This window comes from Spea bombifrons, chromosome 1, assembly GCF_027358695.1.
Source record: "Spea bombifrons isolate aSpeBom1 chromosome 1, aSpeBom1.2.pri, whole genome shotgun sequence".
NCBI lineage: Eukaryota > Metazoa > Chordata > Amphibia > Anura > Pelobatidae > Spea > Spea bombifrons.
Window position 1 is genome coordinate 15279795 of NC_071087.1, and position 24465 is coordinate 15304259.

Below are 24465 nucleotides of genomic sequence, written 5' to 3' on the forward strand. Positions count from 1 at the left end.
TCTGCTTTTCATTTTTGAGATAGTGTTTGAAATTACCTTGTGAAGCTGGAAACCTATTGACTATGTTGTATTACAAGTAAAATAGGGCGCCGCCCTAAAGAGAATTTCCGGCAAAATGGCAGCACTTTCGGTGACATCCTCCCACCCAATTGGAGGATCAGATGAGAGGATGTCACTAAAATCACCGTCATTTTGGCAGAAGTTAGACCCAAGTTATGTCAAATCCTCAAATTGGGTGAGAGGCTGTCACCAAAAGCACCGCCATTTTGCCCTAAGGTGAACTTTTGCCAAATTTTCTTTCGGTGAGGTCCCCCCTCCGATTGAGGAGTGCGATCAGCCTTGGTTTCACAGCAGGGTCACTTGACATAACCCCATATGTTCCTGTGTACTCATGCAGGTTGAAAATAGTTTAGAAAGGGACCTTCCCGACTGGTCGAAAGTGCTCTTTCCAGACTATTTTGAACTAGTAGGAAGAGACAGGAACAAGTGGTCACAGGGGTTGCCTGGGCCCCCTAGAGGCATGGACCCCATCGCATTTGCAACCTCTGTAACCCCAGTAGTTACTCCACTGCACAAAAAACATGGTAACATTTGTTGCTTTTGCCTATGTTTTCTGTATTAACATATGGTTGCTTCTATTGGCACTTTCACTGGCAGGCTCAGTGCAAAACAGTCATTACACAACATGAGTTCTTTTGAATGACTATGCTGGCCTGCAACAGTGCCACCATTTGCTGCCCCCCTTGTGGTCTCTGTAGGTCGGGGTGATAGGGAGTGCTTACATGCTTTTTGCAGCTAATAACTATAGCCTATCCCATGAGCACTGAGTGGGCGCCTCGAGCAATTGCTCCATGTGTACTTTAGTAAATCTGGCTTTGTTTATAGTTATTGTGGGGACAGATTTAACTATCAATTATGCAAGGCTACCACTTCCCTTCTTGTGGGAGAATGCTTTGAGAAAGACCCTTAATAATGAAAAACATTCAAACATTTAATGTCTCCTATAAAATATGGTAACTTGCAGCTTTCCAGAAGTGGAAATAAATATAGCACACCTATTTTTTTTCTAAAAAGCAATACAAAACAGATCCTCCGCACAGATATTATGGTTACACGTCAGTTTCCGTTTTGTACTGTCAGGGACTGGGTCCATACAGATGACAGTAATGTCCCAGGGCACCCAAAGATGGAGTTCAGGAGTTATTGTGCAGTAGCGGAGTTGGACAGGGTCTGGTGCAGGGCAACTGCACTCACCAGCGTGAGCATCTAGGGTTGTGGAGCCACATACCACTGCCCTGACATAGCAGCTAATGTTGACCAGAACAAAAGAGAACTCCTGCAGGCACCCTGGAGCAGGCATGAAACATAGCTCTAGAATCATGTGCAGGATGCTGCAGGCTGGGAGTATGAGAGCTAAGCAGAGCATATAGCAGAAACATAACAAGCAAGGAGGACAAAGCAAGGAGGACAGAGCAAGGAACAGGGAGACCGAGCAAGGAACACAGGAAGACAGGACATACCTGGTACAGGACACAACTAAGGAAAGGGAACAAGGCAAGGAACATAAGGGATGGAGTGAGGAGCCAGAATCCTTGGAAGCTTCTCCTTTAAGCAAGGAAAGGACATCTTAACTCGGACATAGGGAGAGGAGAGAGGAACCGAGATCCTCAGATGATTCAGGGAAAGGAGGGCAAAAGGTATCATCTTTAGTGTTATTTCATGCAACATTATATGGTATATACTGTATCAAGTATATTTTTTAAGAAAGTATATATAAATTGTGTATGTCTAAATTTCATTTTCAAAAATCTATTTTAATTTAAGTATGTTTATTTCATTTTCCAAGGAGGCAACCGAGAATGCTTAAAAAATCTTCAAGAACTGAAAAAGAGAATATGTGTCATTAACGTTCAGCTTTTCAAAACATTTCAAAAGCCTGTAGAAGAAGGTAAAATATGTATATAAATATAGCATGTCCTCAAACAGATCTAGAGATAGAAGTATGATGTACAACTTGGCATAAGATTTGGATACTGAAATCATCCACGGTGCCAATACAGGATCTACATGTGCCGCACTCCAATCGATCCCTCCTTGGGATTTCCAGGACAGTATAAGCATTGTATTAGCCGATTCTCTAAACTCTTCCCTGCTGCCAAATTTATCACAATGTCTTCTTCCTCATGCTATATTAGTATATAGTAGTATAGTAGTATATGTAGCGATCATAAGACTACAGTATCAAAGCTTCCTCTTTATCATATATATTTGAAGGTTTCGATTTGAAGAAAATTTTTTTTTTTTATATGCATTAATGTGTATTTTGTTTTCTGTAGAATCTTCTGTCCCGACAGGTGATCCTCAGGAAATAACAGAAGAAATTATCAACACTTTGGAAAACATAGTTAGAGGTACAATAATAGTATATTTTTAACCAAAATAATTACAGTATGCTTCTAATATGCATATTAAAAATAACATGTAAAAGTTAAGATACGCTTACAGTAACAGTTTGCCATACTCCCCTGTAAATAAAATAGATTTATTGTTGGAACCCTTCTGGATGTGACTGGCCTAGATTTGGAGTCCATTTGTAGGAGATGGCCTAACAAGACAATCACCTATTCCCATATTTTAAACCTCTGGGTTCTAGGAGTGGTCTTTCCGGTACTTGTGGTCCAGAATTAGTGAGAACAAGTAAAGGATAATGGATAACGGTTGCTCCAGAGACAGGCCTGAAGCAGGGCCTGCAGATTGTGTCTCCCCTGATCTCCCTTGTAACCGGACCATGATGGAGCACTGTGTCTAACTGGCAAAGCTTCTATAGTGACCTTACTATTTTATTATTATTATTTATTGTTTTATATAGCGCCATCAAATTCCGTAGCGCTGTACAACTGGTAGACAGGACATAACAAGTCGCATGTAACATAACAAATTGACTTACAGAGACAGGTGAGGAGGGCCCGGCTCAAACTATTTAACATCATAGCCCGGCACGCAGCATGTAATACGGCAGCTAGCGCACTGCAGCCAATATACGTCCTATACCAATATATACATGCCTAAAATACCTTTTGATAGTAATACTACAAGTAATACCTTTCTTTTAGTTACACAGGCTCCTTCCGTTGCATGTGTCTGCTGTTTTAGACACATCTTTTGAGCCCAGCATAGTGCGCAAACCTACAGCTATTTTTACCTTTTTAATATCAATATTAATATTAATATCACTCTATTTACCAAGGCACGTGCATTTGATAATAAACATCCTCCCAATGCACAAAGCAGAGACGTGTTGATTTCTCTCCTTCCCTGCCGTTATATCTGGCTTATCACATTTTCACAGTGCTCTTATGTTGCTGATTTTGTATTGGATTGTTAAAAACATTAATAGTATTTTTCTCGGTTTACTCTAGAGCTGGAGAAAAGCCCACTAACTTGTGAGTATAAATACACACACACTATCATTTCTTTTCTCATTTATACATTAACGAATATAGATATTTATCTCTACAAACGTATTTGGGATGAGTACAAAGTACTAGATTGTAAACTCGCAAAAGCAGGGCCCTCGTCTCCTTTTGTAATAGTTTGTTATTGTTTGGGATTTTATGATTATCCTACTGACTTTGATTGTGGAGCGCTACGGAATCTGCTGGCGCTATATAAATAAATGTAATGCAAAAAAAGGCTTATTCTTCATGTATATGGATGAGTCATCCCAAATAAGTTTGTAGAGATAAATATCTCTATTTTTTTATTGTAATATACTTTTGCGCAACACATGTTTTCACTTATTGATTTTGCGTTTAGGTGGTTGGGAAGTACACTTAACGTGTTTGCTGCACTTGGTTAGGGATTCAGGCACCTTAATCACTATTAATATGTACAGAAGGACTTGCCCCAGAATTCAAATTACACCCACACAGGACTTGCCCAGACTGCATCCATAGGATTTACCCAGCCCTCAGATACCAATAACAATAATGAATATACTGTCAGAATACACACACACACTCTACAAATGCCTGCCCATAACCACACGCCTGCTCACACACACACAAATGCACATTTACACTCTTGCTTGTCCTTAGGAATACTTGCTCTAACATACAAACTTTCTTAATATACCCCGCTTTGTATTTATCACTATTTATCACTGTCCTTTCTTATTATCTCTTCCCTTTCTCTTTATTTCAGCCTCCTTGTTTCTCTCTGTCTCTTTCATTCTCTTTTTTCTCCCTCTTTTTTGATCCCCTATCCCATTAACTCTCATCCCCTGTCCTTTCTATCTCTACCCTTTCTGTTATCTCCTATCATCTTTCTCTTTATCTCCCCCTTTTCTCCCTACCTCTATCATTTTTCTTTCTTTCCCCTGTCTTTAATCCTTTCACTTACCTTTTTCCCCATCTCTTCCCTTTCTGTAGGTCTCTTCTCCTTACTTTTTGGTCTCCTTCTCTTTATATTTCCCTTTTCTTTTATCTTCCTCATTTTCCCTTTTATCGCTTTCCATTTTCTTTATCTGATCTCTTCTATTTCTCTTTATCTCTCCCCTTTCTCATTCTCTCCCTTTTCTTTTTATCTCATGTCTCCTCTTTCTCTCCCTTTTTCATTATTTCTCTAGTCTCATTTCTCCCTAGTCCCTCTTCTTTCTCTGTCTCTCCTCCTTCTTACCTCTGTTTGTTTCCTTTCTCTTTACCTATCCCCTTTGCCCCATATGTCTTCTCATCTCTCCCCTTTCTCATTATCTCTCACCTTTTCACGGTCTCTTAACTTTCTCATTATCGCTCCCTTTTCTTTCTATCTTATTTCTCATTATCTCACCTTGTTCTCTCTCTATATATCTTCCTTTTTCTCACTGTCTCACTCTACCCTTCACTTACCTTTCCTGTAGTAAGAGAACGAGGTCTGTTTGCGCAGGGCCATGTCTCCCTGCTCCACCACACCGTGTGCATTCTGTTTGTGCAGGCCCCTGCTTACCTGGTCTGTCGCACTGTGCATGGTTTTAGTGCTGAGCGCTCGTATATGATGTCATATTTTGGCGATCATCATTAATATCAATAATTAATCTATATAAACAGACCTTATGCCCCCTTACTTTGGGCTTGTTCTAGAGGGCCATGGCCCCCTCTGCCCGCCCCCCGCCAAAGCCACTCATTTGAAGCCTCTCCGTCTTTAGCTCCAGCATGCATGGATTTATGCCGCATGGAACAGAAACTGAAAAGTGACAAATTAGAAGGGAAACCCAAACGAGAGAAAATGATTGCTCTATTAATGACGCAGAGGAATCATGCCAAGGGAGAATTTTGGAAAGCCTTCCAGGATATGGAATACGACTCCTTGGCAAAATTACTTAAGAAAGGGTGGCAGACATTTGGTAAGAAACTTATATGTTTATTTGTTAAAATTTTGCGTCTGTATGTATGCGTCACAATATTTAAAGACAGCCAAGTTCAGTTTAACGGGTTAAAGATCTCTTATTTTCTTCAAGCACTATATTTTGTAAGGTCAATGATAAAAATAAATCTGTGTAATGATATTTACAGAATAAATGATTTTTACAGAAACGCAATATATCTTTATAAGATATTTGTATCACGTCAGCTACCCACTTCATTTCTTGTTCTCATGATGTGCATGAATATTTCTGTTTAGTATATAGAGATGAAGATGATATATGTTATTATAGCATCTGAGAGATTATTGTTGCTATTGCTCTTGTGCATGCACAGTACGCGAGACACTTTGCATATTGCATTTCACCACATAGATTTAACAGGTAGTTTTACAAAATCCACAGTAAAAAATAAGCACTTATGTGTCTTTGTATTTTTTTTTTTGCTTTAGAAGTAAATGCCTTTTTGGAACATGTAGTAAACAATATTACAGAAGAAGACTGGCCTCGATTTCTGAGTGAATTAGGAATCAAAGATTCAGAGAGAGAATGCGAAGAAGAAACAACTGGGTCCGAGGCAAAAGTAAAAATATTGGAGAAGTGGATAGATAAAACTAGTATTGACCATGTCAGAGCCAAGCTCCGAGAAGCCTGGGATAAACTGGGATACCACCAAGAGGGTGTTATGTCCAATGCCCATCGCCATACAGGTAAGAAAATTTGGTTAAGGGCACTGCCCACAGCTCTTTATTACCCCTGATCAGCCATATAACATAACTTCTTGGGTCCAGCTTTCTGTGTCGCATACAATCCACAACCAACCCAAGAGTCTGCTTATGGTGGCCTTTCTTGTCACCGTTTAGTGGCCAATTTGTCAGGGACATTAGATGTGCAGTTTCACTTAGATAAAACATTAATTGCACAGACTGGTATGCAATGCAGCTATGCCTTACCAGATTGGTCATGTTATTCTTTCCCATGACTGTTTAATCACACAAAAGAACACAAACTTTTAAGAAGCCTTTCCTGTTTCTGTAGCAACAACCTACTAGTGTCATCTTTTGGGTCACAATACAAAGCATTTTCTGAAACATTATGGACGAGGGAAAATAAAAAAACTAACTTCAGTGTTGATGGCTCTTGCTGATGCAGGGGAGACCAGGCTTTCTTGAGACAGCCCAATGTTTGGTTGGATCAGACTCATGGCATGTGTCTACCTTCCTCGGTCACAAAGGATCATTGTTTGGAGCATGGCATTGATTGTTCTTTGAGACAAATGCATTAACACATACGACATAAACAATTATACACACCACAGGGCTGTTTTTAAGTTATTTGTACAACATTAGCACTTAGGTGAGTTTGTTCCATAGGCAGGGAACCTGTAGCAACGCATGACTTGGGTACCACCTACAGGATGATGTAAATTAATAATAAAGATAATGTAAAGAAGAGATAGCAGTAGTACAATCCCGACCAACATACATATATATTTGAGCAAATATAATGATCAGAGCTAACACATCACCTGTTTTATCTACAGCATTCTTCTGAAAGAAGAGGAAGAACAAGGTAAGACATGCAATATTATAAGATTAAATATTAATACATTATTTATTGTTTTAGATATATATTTGTTATATCAATCTGCTATTATATTAATATAATTTAATTTTCTATATTAAATATTGCAGGCATATATTAAAAATGCATTTTCAAATAAAGCCTCAGACAAGTCTTCAGTTGTTAGCAGAAGGGTCAAATATTGTACTGTTTGTATAGGGCACATTGTAAACTGCATATGGTGTTAAGGGGATCATACGAACATGAAGCTTTATGTTCACTTTAAATTGTCATGCCCTCCTTCTTGCAAATGTATGGGGGAATAATTCATAATCCTCAAATACATTTGCCCCCTACCCCACACCCCAGCTATATGCCATGCAGAAGATGTATTTGGCCTGTGGCAAACTTAGTATCAAATGGCCTAGGCAGCGGACTAGGGCACCTTAATCGGGGGGGGGGGGGGCTGGGCCTGCTGCTGGAGGAGCAGAGCTGGGTAACGAGACCATGAATCTCGCTCTCACTGGCCCAGAATGAAGAGTATGTGAGGTCTGTTCACAGGAACGTCTGCTTCAGTGCACTGTATGCAAACAATTGATTCAAATCAATGAACAAACCTTGTGCTCCTTTATGGGACCACTATATTAAGAAGGAAAAGGGGGAGGAGAAAGGGGAGGAGAAATGAGGAAGAGAGATAGAGAAAGGAATGTTGAGAAAAGGGATATTCGATACTGAGAAAGGGAGTGAGTGTGTGTGTGTGTATATATATACACACATATATACACACATATATACACACATATAAATGCTTGCCCTTACAAACATCATGGCTTGCACTTGCCTGACATTCAAACGCGCGTGTCTCATTCAGATGGCAGGGTCAGACTTTGGTGTAAACAACATGGAAGTATCAATCCTGCCTCGTATTAACGGTTCAGGCTGGTGGTGGTGTAATGGTGTGGGGGACATTTTCTTGGCAGACTTTGGGCCCTTTAGTACCAATTGAGCATTGTTTAAACTCAACTGCCTACCTGAGTATTGTTGCTGACCTTGTCCATCCCTTTATGACCACAGTGTACCAATCTTCTTATGGCTACTTCCAGCAGGATAATGCACATTGTCACAAAGCTCACATCATACAGACTGGTTTCTTGAACATGACAATCTACTCCAGTGGCATCCACAGTCCCCATACATCAATCCAATAAAGCACCTTCAGGATGTGGTGAAATGGGAGATTTGCCTCATGGATGTGCAACTGCGTGATGCCATCATGTCCATATGGACCAAAACCTCTGAGGAATGTTTCCAGCTCCTTGCCATAAAGCATGAAGGCAGTTCTGAAGGAAAAAGGTGGTCCAACCTGTTTCTAGCAAGGTGTACCTAATAAACCGTCCAGTGAGTGTAGTTGCGTGAATGAGCAGGCAGCTGTAAAGACATTGTGTATTTTGACATTACTATTTCTGTTGTGAATCTAAAGGGAATAGAACACTAAAGCACGTTTAGCCCAGGGACAATATTTATCATACTTGGCATTAACTGTGAAAATGATAGTGAGAAGGGGGGGGAGGGGGTAGATAGTACAAAAAAGGAGGAGAGGTAGCTAGTGAGAAAGGGGGTGAGAATATTGACAAAAAGAGTGAGAAATGAGTGAATTAATGTGTGGATGAATTGTGTGAGTGAGAGAATAAAAGACTGGATGAATTGTGTGAATGACTGAGAATTAATGAAAATGCATTAATGAATGAATTATGTGAATCAAAGTGTGAATTAGTGACTAAAAATAGTTTCTGTGTATCATAAATGTACAATTGATTTGTGGGCAGGCTGTTTGGGGTAAAAAATGGTAACTAATTTGGGTATTGGCCATGTTCTATATGGGCAGTGTGGACATCAGGGCTGGCTTTGGGGCATGCAACCTGTGATCTACCGTATTTCCCCATGTATAAGACGCTCCCATGTATACGATGCACCTTAAATTTTGGGGCCCAAAATTTGAAAAAATGTATTACATAAGGTTATTGTACTGGTTGCCTGGGCATGATACAAGTGTGATTGATGTTAGCTGATAGCAATTGTTAGCAATCACACTCCTATCATGCCCAGGCAGCCAGTACATGCACATCACTTTCAGCCTCCCTATGCCCCGCCCCCCCACTTACACATCCTTGCTCTCACACACACACACACTTATTCATTCCCTCATTCACGCATACTCATTCTTACACCCTCCCCCACCCTTACCTGAACTGCAGATCTTCTGGTGCCGCTTGCAGACTTCCATGGGGGCCGCCATTTACCTCTGCGTTGCTCGAACTCTGAGTGAACTTCTCTTGTCCTGCCCAGGGGAACAGGAACGGAGTCATGTGATGTACATTCACGCGACTCCACTGGGTTCTTGTGTCACTTCAACAGAACAAGAGACGCTCCTGAGCAACACAGAGGTAAGCAGCAGGGCCCGTGGATGATTATTTACGGGAAAAGAAAAAAAAAATCTACAACCACTGTATAAGACGCACCCAGTTTTTAGACCCCAAATTTTTTGCAAAAATGCGTCTTATACATGGGGAAATACAGTATGCCTGTAATTTAGGGGGGTTTATTGATACATTTAATGCTGAGTTTTTAAGTGAATTCCAGTTGACCTATACCTGCAAAGCTGGGTTTGTGTGTTATTCTGTTGATATATACCCTCAGTGCTGGGTTTGTGTGTTCTGTTGATCTATACATACAATGCTGTTTCCATACATTATTGTTCTATACCTGAAGATAGTTTTTGTATGTCTGATTCTGTTTATATGATCTATACCTTCATTGCCAAGTTCACGTGTGAATTATAATTGATCTATACATGCAAAGCTGGGTTTGTGATGATTACTGCCACAACTTTTAAAACCATTTGTTTAATATAGAGAAAAAATTTGATCGGAACCTGGTCGTAGGATTATTGCAAAACATGTCACCAAACAATACACATCCACGCAAAACTTTCTGGAACTAGGTCAATATTTATGTAGAAAATAATCAATAAGAAACTAAGGTATTTCACAAAGTATGAACTGTGCAACAAATAAAATACAACATATAAAGCAGATTATAAATTATAAAAACAGAAGGCAATGCATAATGCGGTTGTAGAAAGATCTGCATGGTTTGGCAAATATGACAATATAACAGAATATAACACTGGAAAATTAGATATTACTGCAATAAATCAGCTTGTTCTATAATGTAATCCAAAAATGTGCACACAACACCATATAAGAACAAAAACTATACAAGAATTTATTTTGAGGGGAGGGGGAATGTACTCAAATTATTTACATATGCAAACCACGCTTCAATGAATGAGAGAAGCACTTATAATACCGGTAGTTACTCAGCATAAATATATTCACTCTGTCCGCTCTTGTATGCCTAATAACCTGCTGTTTATTGATAAAAAAAAAACAAAAAAAAAAAAACACACATGATTTTCTTTAAAGAAATAGTGTATATTTACAAGGCTTTCTGAAGAAATTATGAAGTTACTTAGTGTGTAACCAAAAGTTAAAAAATCTAAACTCCAACAACTTCGAAGCTTACGATAGGTTTAATTAACCACTGTTTGTGTGAATATGTAATATAAATATTTTACTTTCTACATTAACTCCTTATACCAAACAGGATTAACAATGGTCAGAAAAACATTAAACAGGCTATTAGATTTTAGAAAATGCAGAGGTTTAAAGGAAATTCTATACCGACACTATTACTGATATTAAAGATTATACATGTATGTTACAGAACTATATACAAGCACTTTTCCATAGCATGTCATACTACTTTGTACAGTCTACAAATTCACACTAGAGCCTGCCCTATTTTAGGATGCTAAATGGAATAACGATGGTAAATTCTATAGGATCCTATATGGTGTTTGCATATCCTAAGCACCTTTTGAATGATGGACAGTCTTTAAAGAGTACTAAATAATAAAGAAAATTACATTTGTGAGGTTGTTTTTTTTTTTTTTGCCAATAAACTTTTCCCCATGACTAATACAAATCACTGCCGTTTAATTCTTTTTGTTGGCATGTCTTCGGATGCTTGTTGACCTCTGGTTCGTACCACTTGAGGACTTCTCTCTCTCCGTCTTTTTGTTCCATGTGATTGTGGTGTCTTTGATCTAAAGTAAAATTTGGTCATATCAGATATGTAATTATTTATACAAATACAAAATGTAAAAACTGTTACCCATGGTTTAAAGCTGTACTCCAAGGAGGAGATCTATTCGCCATTTTAAAATCATGATTCCTTTTTGTACTACACATTGTATAACGGCAGGGACAAATCATTCATATATTAAACAATATTTATTAAAATGTGCCAAAAAGCAGTTTTTTCTTTGCAATTTCTTCCACAGGATAGTTGTCACTCCTGAAAGACATGTCTAAGTTCTGCAACATCATACGAGTCAAGTAATAACCCACATGCTTTGGTTTGCGTTATTGAGGGCAAAAGCACTATCACTTTACACACTACACTTTTTGTATATTTCTTGGGTTGGGAGACTATAAAATAAAAAATAAAATTCTAGTGGGAGGGTTTTTTTTTTTAATTTGAGAGATTTTTAGGGTCTTTGGGGGTCTCATGTCACTAGAGATTACCCTTGATGGTGACATACATGGGGGCCCCCCCTCGAATCCCCTTGTGTGCTGAAGCAGGCTCAACCCCACTATCACCGGTTTACAGCTGCCATAGGAAGCTGCAGGGACAGGTCTGATCGCTTAATAAGACCCTTTGAAGGGTTCCAACATCATGACAGTTTTCCTGTTTATTATAATTATCGATTCAACATTATGTTGATCAACAGCTTTTTTTTTTCAGTGGATACCGAATGCAACAGCATTTACTGAACTTCAACGGATGCCAAGATGATTTTAAAATAGCGATAACATAACGTGACTTTTTATTAATGATTGACCTTGGGCAAAAAAATACGGCGCTCATGCTAAACCTATACTCACCTTGTACTTGCCATCCTGTTAGATGGGGACTCATGGGAAGATTTCTCTTTGCGCTTTTTCTCTTTTAAAGACGATTGCTCAGGACTGCCCAGTTTTGAAGCAGCCCGCGTAGTTGGTTTGGGTGGAAGTTTCCTAAATCATTGAAATATATATTTACTCTTAATTATCGGATATTGGTGCTTCACTATGATCGCAGATGTAATGACCTAACAAAGCAGTAGCAATTATAAAGCCTGCAACATATTCTTCCACCTTCAACTAAAACCTCAAGCAAACCACCAAACCTCTATATAACAAAAAAAAAAAAAAAAAAAAAAAAAAGACTGGAATAAGATCTTCCCATTGATTTATTAGCCTACCCTCTCCCCTCTGTACTTAATGCCTCAGCTTGGGTACCCTTGGATATACATATTGTAAGAAGCCCTGCATAAATTGTTGGAGCTATACAAGTAAAAGATGCTAATAATAAAAGTGGAGTTTGTTACCTTCTGGGTTCAATTAAAGGAGCCATAAGCAAATATGAACAAGTGTACGCTCTACTTAACAAACTATGCATTTGCTGTATAAATCACTTGCATTCTAGTAATTTACCCAACAGTATCAAGCTATTATTGAGGGGGGGGGGCAAACTACACAATTTTGCCTTTTTCTTAAAATACAAAATGAAACAATGTCTACATCTGCCATCCTTTCCCTCATGCACCATCCAGCTGCGGTTTATCTGCTATGCGGAATTTAACACTTTTATAACTGAATTCAGCATTAAATCATTCTTTGTGCTGCTAGATGCCCTTGTCGGAAATAATTCTTTAATTACGTAACAATTTGTCTAATTTCTGCCATGATCACTTGATAGGGAATACGTTTTCATCTATGCATTTGCTGTGGCAAATCGAGAAACAAAAGATGGAGAGGCATGAATGACATTGCAGGAACCGGGCTTATCCCCCTGTTTATGAGGTCAATAGATATAGTGTCAGATGAGATGGATTGCAAAGGAACCCCGCATCTGAAATGTATTAAGGATACCTCTGCGCTTCTAAGCGAGATGCTGCTCTTGTGGTAGCCCCTTTATGCTCATCTGCATCTTCATCGTTCTCAGACTCTTCTTTATCATCTTCCTCCTCTTCATCAGCCTGTGATTTTCTGCGTTTCTTTTCTGGTTCTGAACTTTCTAAAATGATATGGAGAAAGGGCAAGTCAAGGACCTTGTGGTATATTCACTAAAGGGAGAGTCTGCAGTAGAGTTATGGTATCAACTCCTGGATTTTACTATACATTATCTTCATGCTTAATTGCAAAAAGAACTTACCAGCCTCTGAAGTACTAAGGGAACGCTTTGGTCTCCCTCTTCGTTTTACAGTCTCTCCGCATTTTCCACTGTTGCCCACCTAAAAAAAAAAAATAAAAAAATAGATCTGTAACTTATTTTTTTTCTCATGTAGGATATTTGGGGGATTGATCCATTGTGAACAGAGAAACCCACAAAATGGATTGTCTTTAGTCCTTACATCAGATTTTTGGATGCACTTCTCTGCCTTTGTCTCATCAGATGCCACTAAAAAACAAGTAGAGAACGCATTTTTTAAATACATTTTCCTTTGTTGTATATAAACATTTATTTTTTTTTATGAAGGGCTTTAAAGAGACATTACTACCACTTCTAGTTTATTTGCGGCAGTGGTTTAGGCTAAAAGTCTACTTCTGACCCCCTCTAAAAAGGAATCAACCACAGTAAATATTTAGCTCCTTAATGGAAGTCGACAAGGGTCGCACTTTGCATGTAAAGCGATGTTAAGTCAACCTTTTTACCTACTTTTAGCAGAACTAAATTCCATAGTCAAAACTACCCGTAGCTTGCCAGTTAATAAGGTGGTAGACTGCCAGGGCCAGCATTTTCAAATCACATTTCTAGGATTTATATTATTAGGTTTTTTTTCCTGAGACCTCAGCATCTACACATTGTAACTAACCTTTATTCATACTTGTGTTTCCATGATGTTCCTACAAAATGAAATATAATTATGTTACAAAATACAACCCGAATGTTATTTATTAACTTATTTTGCAGATTAACATGAAGAAAAAAAACCCTAAATTTTTGTTTACACACTTTGTTGGGTAACATATCATTTAATACGTCTTAAGGACATTCACAAATATGTGCAGCAAAGAAGCTTGAAATTAATTTAAGATCATTTTTCACCTATAAATTAGGTGAAATCTTGTATTTATTTACAAAAGTACACCATGTATTTTCACATTCTCTTCAAAGGCTGACAAAACCAATCAGATCCCAGAAATGGGAAAATAACGTAATGGGAAAGAATAACCAGACAAATCCTGGGATCGATATTCTTCTCATGGTACGCACGTAAGGTGCTTTTCCACAGAATATAAAACGTAGGATTTGTCACAAAGTTATTCTACACGATTTCAACGAGCTTTTACAATCTATGAAAGCAGTAATACTTTTTTTTTTTCTCACCAAGGCAGAAAATAGCTATTCTATTTGCCGTTAGCCCTTGCAGCACAACATTTTAATTATCTGATGTCAAACAAGACAAACAAGGAAAGCCCACAGTATAGGCCAAAAGATCCAGTGTGAATAGATAGAAAATAATTTCATAAATGCTTTTTTCTTTTTACAAAAAAATTAATAAAATCAGTAAAGATTGCAATGGTTGAAAAAAAATAAATAAGAACTGATACTTTCTGTTCTACTTGTGCTAAAAGCTTTGCGTTTTACAGCTACGCATAAGAGTAGCTTTTATAGGATCACCAAAAAATACATGGTTATAAGAGGAATGGGAAAAGCAATAGCTGATGAATGAAATCACCAGGCTCTGTGAGCTTTTTTGACTACGTTCACAATTGGCTTTTGGAAAGGTAAATGGCAATTATCCCAGCTTTTGATTTTCCATCACAATACATACATCTGTGTTGCTCACTCCTGGAGCGGACTTGTTCTTCACCGGCGAGCCTGAAACGAAGATGAATAAGGTTCACCAAAAAATTCTCATCTGAAGCTTTGGTGTTTCTACAAACATACAGGAATGACTGGAGATATACTAACCGGTAGTAGAGTTTTCAGACAGATTACGTTTTTTGGGAGGCCTGCCTCTTTTCCTTTTATCCGTTTCAATTTTAGGTTCACTTCCCTAAAGAAATCAGAAGGTAATACACATTACAATGCATAGTATGGTTGGCAGGAAAGCAGACATTAGTCCAGTGACATAAAAGCCTTTGGATGCTTATTTTTAAAGTCATAACATAACTACAATATTCGTAAAGGAATGTTTTTCCAGAATTGTATTCTATGTAAAAACAGGAGCGTTTGAGAGGACATTTACATAAAGGCCGCGCGCTCTACAGAGCGTCTGTTTTTTTTTTTACTGGTAATCCATTGAATTTTATTCTAAAGGATACACAAGACGATCATGTATTAAAAAAATCTATTGCTGTCAATGTGATTTTTGGGTGAATTTTCCTGTTAATTCACACTGTCGAGGACTCTTATCTAATGTTAATGGTATGCTATGCTAAAAATGTGCTGGTGACACTTTGTTGAAAAGGGGGAAATCCCATAGAAAACCAACTAATACAAAATAAGTTATGCAAAAAAAAAAGTTTTTTCCTTAAAGATACATAAGATTTCTATCTCGGCTCTTTTGGCTCTGCAATGACTGGCTTCAGTAATGTAAAGGGTGTTTGCACTGGCTAATCTGTATTGTATTGTTCTGATTTTTTATGAAGGAGTCCAAAACAAACAAAAAAATTGAAGAATAACACCAAAATCCCTGTAAAATATTTAGCTTACCAGGAAGCAAGAAACATGCGAACACTAAAGTATACATTACAAAACATTTATTTACTTAAGGTACCAGAAGAATGTTCAGGTATAAAAGAGTTAAAGGAAGACAAAGCACGTACCTCTTCTGATTTTATACAGGACGCATGCGTCTCTTCAGTTTCTTTGGTCACTTTGATAGGTTCAGCTGCAATAAAGGAAGGTTCAATATTAAGATATACATCATCCCAATATTAAAGCAATATCCCCCCCAATAAATCAGTGAGGCAAATGTTTTACAACGATTGCTTGTTCACCATACTCTAAGCTGCAGCCCGTCTCGGGCATGCGCAGGCATTGATGCTCGCTTTCTTACAGGTAGGTTTGCGATCAAACACCGCCAGGCATATCCAGGTTAAAATGCTAGCGAGTGGAACGAAAGTGCCTATGAGTGTCCCTTTAGGCGTACTGTAAGAGTGATATGCAATTCATTCACTCATAAAAAGCCATATTCCTTTTCACTTCATTATATAATTGTTACCAAATTTTCTTGTTACGGGCCTACTTTGGTTATCCACACAAACCGTAAGAGCAGTTACATACTGTTTCACAGACCTTTTGCAAGACTTTTGCGACCTCTTGATTTTTTCTTTTCTACCGGAGCAGATTCCGCAGTTTCTTCTGAAACCTAATAAAGTGAGAAATAGAACACTCAGAAAAAAGTTAACATTGAACTACTTTCTGAATTCTAGACTTGGGGGGGGGGGGGATAACAGAAATTATAAACAAAAGTGTTCCGAAGACCTCCTCCCCAGAAAAATGTATGCTGGAATTAGTGTATAAAATATACTTGTACAAACACAAACAACTCTTCTAGATCATCTTTTAAAATAACCAAAATACTTAAACTGAATACAAATGGGAACGCTAAGTTTAACTTGCCTGTGGCTCTGCATCCTGATCCGAAAGCTCATTCCCAGGGACATTATCTGCAAAACACCAAATACATGAGTTTTATAGAGTTCTTTTTGCTGGAGGTGGGGGGTTGACAAAAGGAGGGATACGGTCCACACATGGTGGTCTTGCCGGGTACTATGTAAAGTTCTAGGGCTTGGGCTGCCCTTCTCTTTTGAGAAAGCCATCCTCTTTGAGGAAGGGCATCCTCCTTTAAAAAGAGTCAGTAATACACTTCCTACCGGCAATGAAACTAGCATTGGCCTAGACATTGAAGTCTATACAGCGCCCCCATCTTATATTACTTATACTAGACTATGGAGGAGATCTCCCACACATCGGGCCTATATGTAAATATGGGGGACTGTGGCTAAGGTGTAAACACTACAATAGCTGGTGCAGAGAGGTGAGACGCCCGGATAACAGACCACCCATGGAGCTCTGATAAACCGCTGGAGGATGTGGTTACCAATTGGCATATAACCAACTCACTCAGCTCGCATAGACTCCCCACACAGCAGGGTGGTAATACATTCATACACATGTATGAGGGAAGCAGTGGCGTCGCTACAGGGGGGGCAATTGCCCCCCCTAGGATATTCCTTGCCCCCCCTGCCGAATTTGGAGCCACCCAGGACAGTCCCATTGACTGCTAACAACGGCATGGTGCCGTCGCTAGCAGTCCCAGTCGGGTGCTAACGACGGCACCATGTAGTCACTAGCACTATCTTACCTTGATGGAGGTCTGTGGACCCCCATAACCACCTACCCCGGCGATCTTCCCCTCACACTGAAGGGCATCACCGGGGTCACCCGATCCGGCCGGTGACGGCATGCGCAATGACGCGATGACGTCACCGCGCAACTTTATTAATAACTGACAATTGCCAGTTAAAGCGGTATGGGGGCATGCTGCTTAGATGCCGGTATCTCAGGCATCTGAGCAGCTACAGACCTCCAACATATACCGTTGGAAAGGTAATTATCTCACCTTTCCAACGGTATATAGCTTGTAAAAAAAATGATTTAAACATAAAGTAGTTAAACTTAATAAAATATAAAAAAGTTTAAGTATTCTAGCTAAATGATCACTGTGGCAGCCAATGTTACCACAGCGATCATATAGCTATAAAAAGTCACATTCCCTTTTTAAAAACGGCCGATACTCATTTTTAATCCCATGATCCCTTTGATCATGGGGTTAAATTTAGCCAACGGTAGAGGGAGGCAATTTTTGAAATCCTGATGAACTGCAAATATTAAAATCAGCCATTTAGCCTGTGCGGTACGTGAGTAACCATCTCATCCCTGGAGCACCTTGCATTTTTACTGCAAAACTTATTTTTGCTGTAAAAGTGATTTTTTTTCTCCCTTTACCATCATTTCTTTGGGATTGTAAGGGGAAAGAATGGTGTGTGCTTCTGCGAGTGAATGGAGATATGAAAGGCGTGTGAATGATCAGTAATTAGGGTTGAAGCCTTGACGTGGCATTACTGCTCATGTAGGAAGTTAAATTATGGCACAAAAAGTACACATTTGCAAAAACTACACCCCTTGGCGCATCAAATGAGGGGCTGGATGTGTTTCTAGTACAAACCTGGAGTGTGCTAGACACAAATGAACATGTCGCTATGGATAGAAAAAACATTTTCTAGCCAAAGCGACATATTCCATCATTATTTGTGCACTCAACTTTTGTCCTAGAAATACATGTAGCCCCTCATTTGAAGCTCCAAGGGGCGTAGTTTCTTAAAATGGATGAATTGTCTGAATGAGGGAGAGCATGAGTTAATGTGTGGATGAATTGACTGAATGAGGGAGAGCATGAGTTAATGTGATTGTGTGTATCATAGATGTATAATTGTGAAAAGGCAAAGATTGCACTAGCAGGATGTTTGAGCCTTGGGGACCGAGATGGCACAGGCCGGGTGTATATGGGACAAAGATGGCAAATCGTATGTGTGTTATCTGGGTGCTGGCCAGGTTCTATGTGGACAGTGTGGACGCCAGGGCTTGCTTTGGGGTGTGCAACCTGTGATCTATGCCTGTAATTTAGGGGGTTTTAAATATACCTTTAATGCTGTGTTTTTATGTGAATTCCACTTGATCTGTGCCTGCAAAGCTGGGTTTCTGTGTTATTCTGTAGATCCACATCTGCTATGCTATGTTTCCATACATTATTTATGTATACCTGCAAATACAGGGTTTGTATGTGTTGTTCAGTTGATAAATACATGGAAACAGCATTGCAGGTATTAATTTGATCTATACCTGCGATGCTACGTTTCATATATTATTATCGTATACCTGCAAATACAGGATTTATATGTCTGATTCTGTTTATTTGATATATACCTTCAGTGCTGAGATCACAAGTGAATTTAAATTGATCTATACATGCAAAGCTGGGTTTGTGTGTTAATGTGTTGATCTATACCTGCTATTGGCAGCAGGGTCCAATATTTATATATATATATATATATATATATATATATATATATATATATATATATATATATATATATAGATATAGTCAGCAGGGACTAATATTAATGGGCAATAGGGGCTAATATATATATATCAGCAGTAGGATCTAATATTTATATATATCTGCAGCAGGGTCTAATATTAGGCCCTGAAATCATTTAGTGCAAAAGTTAAGGTATTGTGTTGTTTAAAGGATTTCAAGGATTAGTCGCACTAAATTGTGGCTTCAGGCTTCCCATGTTAAATGATCAAGTATTGTATTGTCCAATAACAAAAGTATCATTCCATAGCACATTACTCTTGGCAATATATATATATATATGTGTTTTTTCAGTGGTATGATTTAATGGTGGAAATTATTAATGCCCCCCCAGTTTGACTGTGGTATCTTGTGTGCCCCCCCTATATATTGTTTCTAGAGTCGCCACTGGAGGGAAGTGTTAAATACAGAAGAACACTCGTGGTGTAGGTTATGTTTAAGGTTCTGGTGGCTCTTGGCTTTTTCTTTTCCTTTGTACAAAGATGACCCACATGGGGAATTGTGAAAGAAAATGAGATCGTAGATGTGTATCCACAGCGTGGGCGCCCTGGTCCAGTGGTGACGAATGCAAATACATGTAAATTTATAATATCTCAGAGGAATGGAATCGAAGTATATGAAAATACAAATGAACACTGACATTCCACAGAAAAAAATAAATAAATGAGCAGAAATTAGTCCTTCTGGATGTATAGTGAAGTAAGGGAGCTGAAACCTCGGCTCTGTGGACAACTCTCCCTATAAATCTCATAATGAAGTCAGTGAAACTCTTTTTAATGGGTTTTGAACTTTCCCCAAGATATACTGTACGGGCATCTATGGTTCCACATTTGCCTTTTCTATTTCAATGGTTATTTGTATCAAGCATTTACAGCTAATAAAGCCTGCTGGTATTTGGAAAGCTTTGAATTCAAGTTGTTTTAAAAAGTGTAAATTATAAACATCTACTTATAAATATATTAACCATTTGTTTTTTTACAATCTTCAGAAAGTACAGTATACAGAAAGTAACATACAGGACCTAATTATTGAGGCAGCTCTATAACGAGGAGAAGGATTCACAGGAAATATTCATTGAGTGTAAAATTAAATACCTGATTCTGTCCTTTCGGGTAGACATGCCTCCTCTGTTCTCTCAATCTGTAATGAAACAAGTTTCTTATTTTTTTCCATGCATGCATATAAATATATATGGTATATGGAAGGACTACTGTCAACTAAAACTAATATTTGAAACATAAAATATATATATATATATATATATATATATATAGTTTAATTTCTGTGCACAATATAAAGAATGGCAAGGGGATAAACAGACTGGGCAGGATTCAATAATCACAAGTTACTAAATAGGAGTACTCACAAATCACAATAGAAATATATACATATATTTTTTTTATTTTTTTGATTACTTTTTTTTAACCCAGACTGAGTTAAGATATATTACTATTGTATCATTCTTTTTCATTACAATTTATGTAATTAACGTGTAATATTTGTCTCCAGCATTACTTTGACGATCATTTGAAAACACAAGTAAGAGAAACTCCTATCATATTATGCGCAGTTGCAGCATGTGCATCGGTCACCAGTCAACCTCCAGACGGTTTGTCCAGAGAGATTCCTAACACAGGTTATCAGAGCCCAACATATACTAAACAAACTCAGACTATCATACTGCCTGCGATAAACCAGGCTCTGTCTTACTCACGCAGCCGGGCAGTAAGACCAACAAAAGTCTATGGATGAACGTGTTAAATGAGCATTGCCAGAGAACCTGCACCGTGTGGTGTCTGAACAGGGAATTCACCCAACATTTCACTACTGATAACAATGGCTGCTTCCAAGTGTGCAGATTAGCATTTTGAAGCAAAATTAAACAAAACCAGGTTTTTGGAAATATCAAGCTTCATTACTAGTTTTTGTCAGTGCTAGACTGCATTACTATATGCAGCCCTGTATTTTACAATAAAGGATCATTCTTCTTCCACTGGCTTTTCCGTTTCATACTACAAAGCTAAACTTTATCTGGGGTTGACGTTTCATAAACCATTTTTATTGCCATTGGGGTGTAAGTCAAGTTGTCCAACTATGCACAGTGTTATGTAATCGTATTGGAATGGAATGAATGAATGAATGGTGCATGAACTTTGGATGGAAGAAAAGAATGCATTAACATACATACCTCTTGTACTTGTGCGGTGGGGGATTCACATGGTTCTGCAATTTGGGGTAATGTTCTTTCACCTGGTACAGGACAATTTCCAGGTATAGCATTTAATAAGATAATACCAAATAGATTATGACCAAACCATGTATAGGACAGCATGGTAAAAATGAAAATTTTGTTTGCCAATTTATGATCAATCTCGTTTGTTGTACAGATCAGAGGATGAAAAACCCCAGTACCATGAATATCATTCAGACCGGCTTTGCTATAGAATTAAACCAGCTTTTTATAGTATTTTTATAACTTTCATGAGAAATAAAAAGGCTCGACCATCACTGTGATTTCACAGTGCATGTCATGTAAGGTGACCTCTTAACTTAGCAAACTCTTTGGAAAAACATACAATCTCCAGTAAAACTGAGGGTGATGGGCATTCATTCCAGTATAGGCAGGTAGGACTAAATGGGCAGACAGATGATCCAAACATTTCATATCTGATGTCAAATTAGTGTGTTTCTGAACACAACAAGCAACAGAAAGTACCTGTATTCAGATTCCTGGAGGCATCCTCCTCTACAAAGTCAAGTGTTTCTTCCTACAGAGAGAGAGAGAAAAAAAAAAAGTAATGATATATACATATACATTTAAAATATCCTACATTCACTTTATAAAAACCTCTGAAGTGACGTTTATACATTTATGTGAAAATTCTACTAATAAGTTGGACACTCAGTTCCAAAGTAGTAATTTATACACTACATCCCATACGACCATATAGCAGAGAAATGAGAAAAATGTACCTCCTTAGTCTTCACAAGAGACGTTTCAACATCTGTGGTTGCTGGAAAACCACCTGCTGAGATAGAAAAGGGTTTCATGGATGACTATAAATAGAACATATAGTTACAAAAAGCAAACAAAGAAACAATGCAGAATGCTGAATACAGTGTTGGAATGTAAATTCATTCATTCATAGAATGTATTCTGCTCTTTTCTCTTGAAAGCATAAGAATCCCTAATGTTTAATGTCTAAGCCGTCCCTTTTTCCATGAGCTGATAAACTGCATGGTTGCAGGGAAATTGGTCAATTAGGCCAGCAATTTGCTTGTGCCTGAAAATAAGAATTGGGACATGACGCATCGACAAAAAAGGTTGTATCTGAAGGAGAGTAATAGCTTGATGTACAGAAAAAAGGCTAGTGAAATATTGGCGATGGAAGCTTAATTACCGTTCGAGGCTACTGCCAAATCTGTGTCCGTATTATCTTCTTTGCAGGTTTCACCCTAAAACACAGAGAAAACATGGCGTGAAATTTAGTATAATAAATGACATACTTAAAACTTATTTAATAATGCAAATTGTTTTTGAGTTAGAGAAACTAAATGTGCCCCATCCATTAACAATAAACTAATCTAATTAGGGGTTTAAAGGCAACAAATAGATAAACTCCCACTGGTTTACCTGTACATCTGTGTGCGAAGGAGCAGCTTCAGCATCAGCTGTTAAAGAGAATTTAGAGAGGATTAACAGCTACGTTCACAGATCTCATGACATTACACATTCCATGACAATCTGAGCTGAATTCAGTTTTCAAAAGGTAGTCCTTCTTAAGGGGTCAATTCGGTTAACCCTGAGTGGTACGTATTGATTTATATAGCCCCATCAGATTCCTCAGCACTATGCAAAGGGGAGATAGGTCGGGAGTAATGCATCGCATATTTTAGGCCTTTAGAAACGAGCATTTAGGAGGAAAAGGAACTTTATATTTGTCCTACTTGAAAAACAGCACCTATACAAAGGATACAAGGGTGTACGGGAATTAGCCCCCTTTACACTTAGGTGTATGAAAACCCAAAGCCTTAGATCTTTCGGTATTTGGTAGGATACTTTCAAGATCTTGGATTGCTTTGCAGATTTACAACTAATGTTACTTTGGTCTACTCGCCCCATCTAACTAAAAATTTGAGTGCTGCTCTATATTCCCATCTTACCCACCAATTTTACTTTAAAAATGTCAAGTAGATTATATTATATGCAACAATGTCGCAAGTTTTCCCATTTAAATAGTTTACCTTGTCCGGTCCCGTAAATAGTGACATACGATTGCATCTTGCAAAGTGCAATTAAAGTGACATTTGCACAGACAAGAACTGTCCATGCCCATTACAATAACAGGTATATTGGATTTTTAAAGATAAGAAATAGAATGGGCTTCCGGGTAGAAAAACACATGCAGGCTCCTGGGGGTCTATCTAGCAACACAGACATAACGATGTCTGGAAAAACATCAACATTTTCTAGCCTAACAAATAAATATTAAGGCTTCACGCGCCAATAAGAAAGATAAAACGCTTTAATCTCCCACCTATTATGCGTAGATACGAGCACTTTACTATATACCGTATTAAAGCACTTTATAATTATTCTTGGGAGTGCGAAGCCTGAATATTTGTTCGAGTCAAGGGCGCTTGGCGGATGCGCTGTGGGTCTCAGTCACCCTTTCCCTGGGCGCATCTGTGGGTGACTGCCATAAAAACTGAAGGATTGTTGGCACGCAGCCTGTTGAAAAACTACTGTTATTCCCATTTTCTAGCTAGCCCAATTTATATAGGTAACAAGACATTAATCTGGAAGCGGGGGGGGGGGACAAAAAAACAAACATACCGAGGTAAGTATGTATGTATGTATGTATGTATGTCTGTCTGTCTGTCTGTCTATCTATATTCACAAGACATAATATGCACAAATAATCTTTACATGCATCAGATTATCTTTAACTAAACATACCTTTAGGGAGGAGATCTTCAGCAACAGTTTCAGCAGTTTTACACTTTAATGCAAAAACAAAAATATCAGTTTTTAAACACAGCCCTCTTTATCCTGCATTTTAGGTTGTTACATATAGCTGTTCTAACAGCTTAATACTGGCAAAAATAAAGACAAAGCATCTTAATACTCTTAAATTAAAAATCATTAACAGATGTCTGGTCGACAAGATCATTTTTCTTTTTGCTATTATAAAAAAAAAAGTTCAACTACAGCATTTGTTTT

At 38.2% G+C, this 24465-nt stretch overlaps 2 protein-coding genes across 2 annotated transcripts in view; one reads left to right on the forward strand and one right to left on the reverse strand.

The window, feature by feature from the left end:
- Positions 1-391: 391 nt before the first annotated feature.
- Positions 392-8449, forward strand: LOC128476939 (uncharacterized). Its single transcript, XM_053458040.1, has 8 exons — positions 392-584; positions 1847-1948; positions 2337-2411; positions 3420-3443; positions 5183-5380; positions 5851-6108; positions 6942-6970; positions 8036-8449. Exons 1-7 carry the CDS (start codon positions 392-394, stop codon positions 6950-6952), a joined length of 861 nt encoding a protein of 286 aa, XP_053314015.1. The 3' UTR covers positions 6953-6970; positions 8036-8449.
- Positions 8450-10986: 2537 nt separating this feature from the next.
- The window catches only part of BOD1L1 (biorientation of chromosomes in cell division 1 like 1), a 29113-nt gene continuing 15634 nt past the window's right edge, over positions 10987-24465 (reverse strand). Inside the window, exons 12-29 of the mRNA XM_053458291.1 lie at positions 24202-24244; positions 22876-22913; positions 22643-22697; positions 22215-22270; positions 21958-22009; positions 21430-21491; positions 20336-20381; positions 16703-16749; positions 16376-16448; positions 15904-15968; positions 15047-15131; positions 14907-14953; positions 13944-13974; positions 13482-13528; positions 13283-13361; positions 13000-13144; positions 11971-12102; positions 10987-11129 (exon numbers count right to left, since the gene is read on the reverse strand). Of these exons, the coding sequence (XP_053314266.1) occupies positions 11009-11129; positions 11971-12102; positions 13000-13144; positions 13283-13361; positions 13482-13528; positions 13944-13974; positions 14907-14953; positions 15047-15131; positions 15904-15968; positions 16376-16448; positions 16703-16749; positions 20336-20381; positions 21430-21491; positions 21958-22009; positions 22215-22270; positions 22643-22697; positions 22876-22913; positions 24202-24244 (1224 nt within the window). The 3' untranslated portion in view covers positions 10987-11008. The remainder of the gene's footprint in view (positions 11130-11970; positions 12103-12999; positions 13145-13282; positions 13362-13481; positions 13529-13943; positions 13975-14906; positions 14954-15046; positions 15132-15903; positions 15969-16375; positions 16449-16702; positions 16750-20335; positions 20382-21429; positions 21492-21957; positions 22010-22214; positions 22271-22642; positions 22698-22875; positions 22914-24201; positions 24245-24465) is intronic.

Coding starts and splice junctions, on each gene's coding strand:
- LOC128476939 (XM_053458040.1), top strand. CDS start 392: ATGCAGGTTGAAAATAGTTTAGAAAGGGACCTTCCCGACTGGTCGAAA. Junction 2,412..3,419: donor TTTGGAAAACATAGTTAGAG/GTACAATAATAG, acceptor GGTTTACTCTAG/AGCTGGAGAAAAGCCCACTA. Junction 5,381..5,850: donor GAAAGGGTGGCAGACATTTG/GTAAGAAACTTA, acceptor TTTTTGCTTTAG/AAGTAAATGCCTTTTTGGAA.